Source organism: Equus przewalskii, chromosome 3 (genome assembly GCF_037783145.1).
Source record: "Equus przewalskii isolate Varuska chromosome 3, EquPr2, whole genome shotgun sequence".
Taxonomy (NCBI): domain Eukaryota; kingdom Metazoa; phylum Chordata; class Mammalia; order Perissodactyla; family Equidae; genus Equus; species Equus przewalskii.
Genome location: NC_091833.1, coordinates 48,047,988 through 48,056,541, shown reverse-complemented (window position 1 = coordinate 48,056,541; position 8,554 = coordinate 48,047,988). Strand labels below are relative to the sequence as shown.

Sequence of the window (8,554 nt, the reverse complement as noted above, 5' to 3'; positions counted from 1 at the left end):
ATTTAATTTTGTAATATGTGGTATTAGTGTTTGTATGCCCTCATAAATTGAGTTGGGATGTATTATCTTCTCTTCTATTTTTAAAAAGTTCATGAAGACTTGTGATATTTTTTCCCTTAAATGTTTGATAGAATTTACTGATGAAGCCATCTGGGCCTGGAGGTTTCTTTGTTGGAAAGTTTTTATTATGAATGAGGTTTTTTGGACTTTTTTATATCTCTTTCTATCAAGGTTATTAAGTTTTTTTTATAAAAAATATGTCCATTTCACTTAAATATATTGGCATGTGGGTCTTCTGGAGACAAATTCTTTCAGGTTTTGCCTATTGAAGATGTCTTTATTTCCCCTTTACTTTGAAGGATATCTTTACTAGGGACAGAATTCTAAATTAACAAAATATTTTTTCCTTTTACTACTTCAAAGATATCATTCCATTATCTTCTCTCATTCATTGTGTTTAATGAAAAGTCAGCCATAATTGTGCCCCTTATGTAATATTTTAAAAAATATAAAAAAATTTTTTTTTAATTGAGCGCTTTCAGTATTTTCTTTTTATTCTTGGTGTTTCCAGATTTTATCTACAATATGCCCAGACACAATTTCCTTCTTGGGATTTTTTGAACTTAAGTGTCTAGGTTGTTGCGTTTCATCACTTTTGGTAAATTATTTTCTATTATCTTTTAAAATTTGTCTTTTGTCCTAATCTCTTTCTTTTATCCTTTATTTTTCTGCTTTATTTACTCCAACTATATGTATGTTAAACCATATAAAAGTGTCTCACAAATCTCAGGCACTGTTCCTTCTGTCTACACATTCATCCTTTTTGTGTTTCAGTTTGGATAATTTCTTTTTGACCTGTCTTCAAATTAACTTATAGTTTTCTTTGATATTTCCAGTGTTTTATTAAGCTTATCAAATAAATTATTTCTGTTATATTTTTTGTTTCTAGCATTTCCATTTAATTCTTTTTAATAATTTTCATCTCTGCCGAAATTCCCTTTGTGTTCAGACATGCTACCCACATTCTCTACCATATTCTATCACAGTTATTTTAAATTGTCTGTCTGCTACTTCTAATAATGGGGCCTTTTCTGGATCTTTTTCTATTGATGTTTTCTTTCATGACCATGGGTCGCATTGTTTTATTTCCTTTTGTCTCATAATTATGTGTGAAAGAATTGTAGTAAATAATATTTACCTCAGAGAAGGGCATACCCTTCTCTTGCCAGGCCTCTAGTATGCGGGCTGAGTCACACCAATTTGTAGTTGAACTAAGTCTAATCTAAACTACAGTTGTTGCAGCTTTAACTAGTTTTAACTCACCACAGTGAGTTTAAATACTTTGAGATCATCATCAGGATTTTCGTTTCAACTAAACTTGAGATCTGACCACCGGCAAAGCTCCAGAGTTCATTATCCTTTACAATGCGGAAAAACAGGTCTCTGATCTTTGCGGGTATGAGGCCTAAAATTAAGATGCAACGTTATGTGCTGCCTTGACATGTGAAACCCAGAGAGCCTGAGATGGCCTAACCACAAGTTCTCTTCCTCACTCTGCTCCAGTGGATAAGGTCTCCTAGCCAAACAATCTTCCTTATCAAGGGGACCAGGCACAGTTCCTGCTTATCCATGAGTAGTGGGTTTCAGTTCCCTGCCAGCCTGTAGAACCATTCAAACAAGCCAATCACATTCTCCTGTGGGAGCTGGGGTCAACCCACACTCTTGATATTACAAAGCCTGCCTCCTCCAGTCCCTGGTTGTTCGTTCTGATCCTGAGTACAGCCCCTGTGTGTCCCTGTGTGCTGTGTGGTGTTCTCGTCTTCAGGGCTGTGAGTATATATATATACAACTGCTGCCAATCTCATCCATCCAGTGTCAGGTGTCATGTTCAGCCATCCCTATAAGCCTAGGGTAGGAATTCCTCCCTTACCAGTGGGGTGAAGAGGAGGTGATTTAAACATTGTGGGACATCTCCTACTTTCCAGTAAGAAATAATTTTTTTAAAAATCTCTGGTGAGTTCTCTTGTTTTCCCAGAGCCACCCTTGGATTTGTACACTGTGGAAGATATCTCGCCAACCTTTTGCCTTATCTCCAACCTTTAGAGGACCGTTGAAGTGTACTCAGTGAAGGCTTGGCATGCCTCAAAGCTATTTTTTTTCAGGTCTCTTGCCCTTTACCCAGCCTTTGAAGGGCTGTGGCAGTGATTCAGTGAGCTTTCTTGAAGATGTAATTTCTAGCTCCTCTCTTGGCCTTCTCTGACACTTCCCCAGGGAGTGATGGGGGCTGAGACATCTTGTTACAACCTGTGAGGGGGCAAGTCTAAGCTCTCTATTCAGTCTTTGGTGGCAGGGGTCGGGGTGGGACCACAGTTTGTTCTGTGGTGTTTGGTGGGAGTAGAGCAGTTATTGTCTAAAAAGTTTTCTGTCTTTCTACACTCACCATTTTCTGGTCCTTTGGCTTTTCTTGGGGCTTTTATCACTTGTGCCATTGATGTTTCTAGTTTGCCAAATTCTCCAGTACCCCGTGAGGGAGATATGAGGCCAAAAAAATCCAGAGAACTCAATGCTGTGTTGTTCCTTGGGTCCCTTAGTCTGTCTGCCTTGTCGTCTCCTCCTTTCAGAGTCTTCATATGTTTGTTTCACATATAGTGTCTAGGACTTTTAGATGTAATTAACAAGATGAATAGGGAAAAATATGTCTATTTCCTATATCCAGAAGCAGAAATCACTAATGATAATCACTTGATGGCCAGAGGTATATTTCCATTAAGGATATTAAAACTTCTAAAATGTTCGAAAGAAGTTAGTCTTAAAGACTTTTTGAATTAACTCTTTCATTTCAAGTGTACTCTTCTATCTAAATGGGAAATGCAGAATAAGCAATAGGATAGTTTCGCAAGCTGTCGATACAGACATTTCCTTATGAAAGATATTTGATCATCTTTTATCAATGTGTTCATTATGTTCTTAATTATAAAGTTGAAAATTTAATGTTAGGGCAAAATATGGGGGTTTTTTTCCTGACAAACTAATATGCTTCTCTCACTTAGTATTAGGAATTATGTAACTCATCATAGTCTATATTCTCTTTCATACGGGCCAACTCAGACCTGAATTTCGTTTTTAATTTCAATTAATTTGCATATCTTAAATTTTTCTGGAGTTTCTACTCCTTAATTATTCCTTATTATATAGCTCTTAGTCTTTGCTTTGTGATTCTCATATGCCTTTGGTGGTTTCAAAATAAACTATCTCAAATTTGTCTTAAAAACAGAGGAGGAAGAACAATAGGCTCTCAATTTTATTTAGAAAGGACTCACGAGGGGCAATGTGATTGAAAGCGTATTCTCGGAGCCTTTTGAAGCTGTATTCATAGAGTGAGCGCATTGTATTTACTTAGATTGCTTCTTTTTCTTTTGTGTGGCAATGAGTTGGGGAAATAGATTCCCCCTCCTTAACCTGCTGACAGGTGTTATTATTGTATATAGAAATACATTCATAGTCTCATCCATTCACTCATTTATTCAACAAATATTTATGGAATGCCTACCAAACGCTGGTCTAGATCCTGAGGATGGAACAGTCTTCCGTTCTCCTGGAGTTCTCATTTTAGAAAGTGAGAGGAGTGTGTTATCTGTGCTGTCAACAATAAGGCGAAGTCATCCCTTACAATATTGCACAGGAATTGAAAAAGGCACCCCAAAAAAGACAAAAACAGTAAAAAGCAAACTTATAAAAGCAAGAAATTCATTGAGAAAATGAATTTAAGACAATTTGAAAATTATTTTCTCTGAATTTCTGTAAACTTAGATGTTTACTGTTTCTTTGGGGGGGTATTATTATATGGTAGACAGATTCAGAATTGGACATAAATATCTGTTCTGTTAATTGCCAGTGTGTTACTCTAGGAAGTCATTTAACTTCTTTAGTCTTACTTTTCTATCTGTAAGATAAGAGTAGAATACTTACCTACCATGACTGAGAGAATTAAATAATATGCCAAATTTAACTTATCTACCACACTGTTTGGCTCATCCGAATGACAATAAATTGTTTCTCTCCTTCCCCAAGTCATTTTCTGTATGTTCATAACTCCCTTTATCCATGTATAAATTTAACAGGTTTTTAATACTTTTCAAGCAATATAAAATTGCAAAAGGCTTAGAACTTTGTTTTCTGCAATTATTTTTTTGACAGTGCCAATTTATAGAGGGCTATAATGAAATCTTACTTTAAATATTTAAACTATTTTAAGAAAACAAGAATTTTTCATGTGAAAAAGAAAGAAAGAAGCTGCTAAAAAATCCTTTTAATCTAGTGGAAGTTAGTGCATACCTCTAACATTATACAAAGAATAATAACTCTTGCAGTCATAAAATGGCTTTAAAAAATACATTAGCACAATCTTCAAACAACGAACTCTTCAATCTAAGGTTCTCTTTTAACACACGTTTATATTTTGTTTCAACTTAATAAACGTTTTTGTTTTTTTCCTATGACTAGAAAGTTAATTCATATGTATTATAAAGGAAAAAGGAAAAATAAAATAAACCTATTATTTCATCAGCTAAAGAGAACCCATTTTGCAAGAGATATTCAATCCCAAGTTTATGATACAATAAAAAATGACATAAAAACCTCCTGATAGCCCATAATATAATGGATTTCATAGTTTCTTTATTATAAAATTACTCAAGGTGAATGAATGGCAATAGGATAAAATGTAACTTAATACAAACAATGAGCATTGGGGATACAGCAGAATGTTGTGGTGTAGGTATACAAAACTCTGATGGTACAGTTTAATCCAGGGAAAGTATTTATAGTAGCTAGAAGAATGGATTGAGTATTCTTCAGGCAGTAATTCCAGGAATATTATTTTTCTTAATTGTCATTTGATGAGTATTAATGAGTCTCAGAAAGCAATATTTGAGCTTAGGCCTCTGACAGTTTCTGGAGTACAGATATTTTATGCCTCCAATTAAGGGATGATCCATACACCTAAAACCATCAAATGAGCTGGGATTCTCTGGGGAGCTACAGCCCAAGATGGCTTAGTGGATTGATAATGAGATATAGAACCTTTAACCTTTTGATCACAAGGTCACTTGTAAGCTAGGATGGGGGTAACCAAAAGTCATTATTGGTCAATACCTTATAGGAAGCAAAATGAATTGCTTAGCTCCGGTCAGTTTTCATTACCATTTGAGAGCTATTTTTTATCAGTTGTAGACCCAATGAGTGACCCTTTATCACTAAAGTTCAGGATCAATATGATTTTTTGAACCATAGAAGCAAAAAAATCTATGTGTGCCATTATTCTGATTGTTCCTTAAACTTTCAGGACATTCCATTCGTTTACTTTTGCTAAATATAAGGAAATGGATTTAAAATTGTACACTAAATAGAAAAATTTTACTTGAGTTTTTCTGAATTACTGTTCTACTCTAAGCCAAAGCTGGTTGCTTATATCTTTTCCAGATCAAGAAGCTGTAATGTCTTTTTCTTAGTACTGAAAACCATGTTTGTGTTGTGAAAATTATGCAGTTTCATTGCTCTTTTTAGTAACTAATTGCTGTCTGAATTGTGTGTGCTGACCTTTTTGCTCCTTTACTAATGCAAGGTTTATGGGATTGTTCTGTGGTATATCTGAGAGACAGCTGCTTTGTTCTCCATATCAAAGTCAGTCGGGGTTGCTGCTGATTAATATGTGTCCTAGTTTAAATAACTTATATGTTCTCTAATACGTCATCAATACAGAAATGAGTAGCAAACATTAAGGGGAGAAAACCTATTAAGACCAAGTAGTTAGTAGTTCAGAGAAAAATTAGGCCTTTTCTCAAACCCTGGTGTCTTGCATCCAGGGTGGGGCACAAGAGTGCATATCTACAATAATGTGTAACCAAACAGGCATGAAGTTTCCAATTTTCTGATTCTGAGAGAAAACATTCCATGACTGAATATTTAACAAGAGCCTAATGCCTGGCACAGAGGTTGACAGAAAGATTAATTATACATGGATCTAGCCTTCAAATAGCATATAAGAGACCATAAGCAAATTGAGATCCAAGAATATTCTTGCTTTCCTTTATAATCTCAGGACCTAAAAGAGTACCTTGCTGAAGCCAACTGAGGCTTTGGGTAGTTAGTGAGTGAATGAATGAATGAATGAACTGTTATCACTGTTATTTATATGTCCAAAGTGTCTGCTATGGAATATTTTACAGATGAGAGAGCTTAATTGAAGTCTGAGAATCAGAGGTTTGCCAGAGTAGTGAAGTCATAAATCCCTTGAAGCATCTCTACTGGGAAAACAACCATAGAAAAGGAGTCAATTTAGTTCTCTGTTATCTACAGCTAGTGTACTTTTCTACCACAATAAAAGTACAAAAGCATTATATATAATCCCATTTCAATTTATTTTCATGTGATTCTACTTTTTCTTCATACATTCCTTAGTGGTAAAATACTGATTACACCCAACCACTAGAAGATCAGGATTAGAAAACAGAGGAAGTAAAATTCTGATATTCATTCCATTAATTAGTTCTGGTAAAAGTTCTAAGGGCAAAATTTAAAGTGAGTTCCTTGTATACCTGTATAACTCAATTATTTATGCTTTTCTTTTTTTATTACTTATGATCACTGAGATTAACTTCAATTAATGCTGCAGCTGAAGTGTATTTATAAAAATAGAGTTGTATATATATATATATACACATTTATAGAGACACTATAAATGTTTTTGTCTATGTGTGTGCATGTGTACAAGCACTTTAACAGAATGTGGCTCCTTGGATGGGGCACAGCGGAAAAGAAGGTCACAAAACTTTTTCTCAACTTCCTTGTGTGGTAGAACAAAATGTTAAGCTCCTTAGTTCAGCCCATCCAAACAAAATGTCATACTCCCCATCACCAACGTAACATTTCTCTTCAATTAGCAACACATGAAACATGAGTGTACTAGAAAAGGAAAGTTACTTCATGTTTTTCTCATGGCTTTTCCTGATAATAATTGCCTGTGTTTTCCCATTTACCCTTAGCTCCGTCAGAGACCCTTCACCGCTTCCACAGATCCATCCTACCAGAGGTCACAGATCACACAAAATCTACAGAAACAGGAAATCAAGCTTCCTGAGTCCACTACAAAGCACAGAAAACTGTTTCCTCTACCCATCTCAAATTGGCAAAGCTCTCTCTTAGCAGAATCAGTGTGGAAGCAGCTGTTGAAAAGGCTGGAAGGACTTTATGCCCCAATTTCACAAGAGCTTTCTCACTTCAAACTACTGAGATGAAGGGAGCAAGGCTATTCGTCCTGCTCTCTAGTTTATGGAGCGGGGGTTTGGGGCTTACCAACACTACGCATACTTGGACTATACCTGAAGATGGAAACCCCCAGAAGAATATGACTACTGCTTCAGTTCCTCTAAATGAAATACAAAGTCTCCAGATGCTGCCAACTGCTCAGACCGGGTCAGCTGAGAGAGCCGCAACTCCTGAGGCAAGAAGCTCTGAAGAGAGTCTTCTGAAATCAGCACTGCTTCCGATGGAGACAAGTGCATCTCCTGAGGGTGTGAGAAACCAAACTCTCACACCCACAGAGGAGACGGCAGAAGGGGCGCTGAAGTCGCAAACTCCTGCCCTCCTGCCCAAATCCAGCATCCAGTTCAGTCCTAGAGCAGCGTCAGCGGTCCTTCCCGACTCCACGCTGAAATTTCTTCAGAGCTTTGCCAAAAACTTGAATCAACAAGCGAGTCCTCTAAATTCAGCTGGAGGCGTGGGAAATCGATCCCCGCGGGAAACATACCTCAGCAGAGGGGACAACAGTGGAGGCCAAAGAACCAACTCTCAAAAGTCAAGTTTTGAAACAACTAGAGGAAAGTAAGAAACATTCTTCTCTTTTGTTCTCTCTCTGATTATAGGGTCTATAAGATTGCAAGCTAATGGTTAAACTGTCTCACTCCCAGAAAATGACATCATGTTCAGGATGAGCTTGGATCCTATTCTAGTTAGAGAAGGTATTTAAGTGTTACCTTATCTACTGGGGAAAAGATGGGCACACAAAATGCAGCAATTTTGTTTTAACTGAAGTGGGTAAAGTCACTTACAGAGATGTTTTTGCTCAGGATGGTCACCAGCAATGTAACAACACAGCTATTGGGACTTTAGTTAATTCAACTCAAGGGGATGTGGGTTGTGCTCAGAACTACACCCACAACATGAAAGAAAAAGATGTCAATACAGTTGAGATGTGAGCAGATTTAAAAATTGAAACAGGTTGGTGCTGTGGAAAGTATACAGTGATCAAGATTAAACCAAGCAGAGCTGGCTGGGAATCCTGGCTCCAGTGTTGTCTGCATCCGTGCCTTTGAGCAAGTCCATTGACCTTCCTAGATACAGGACAGGGAGTACAGGTAAAAACACCACCTTTGCAAGGTTTTCATGCAAGATTCAAATTAATAATGCAAGCTTCTCACACAATAGGTGCTTGACAAATCATTTTTACCAGTACTGTTACATTGCGTTGTATTCATCATCGTGAATATGATCAACA

The 8,554-nt window shown here is 36.7% G+C and overlaps 1 protein-coding gene across 1 annotated transcript in view; it reads left to right on the top strand.

The window, feature by feature from the left end:
* Nucleotides 1–1,706: 1,706 nt before the first annotated feature.
* The window catches only part of MMRN1 (multimerin 1), a 66,775-nt gene continuing 59,927 nt past the window's right edge, over nucleotides 1,707–8,554 (top strand). The window contains exons 1-2 of the mRNA XM_008514387.2: nucleotides 1,707–1,829; nucleotides 7,044–7,881. Coding sequence (XP_008512609.2) covers nucleotides 7,292–7,881 — 590 coding nt within the window. The 5' untranslated portion in view covers nucleotides 1,707–1,829; nucleotides 7,044–7,291. The remainder of the gene's footprint in view (nucleotides 1,830–7,043; nucleotides 7,882–8,554) is intronic.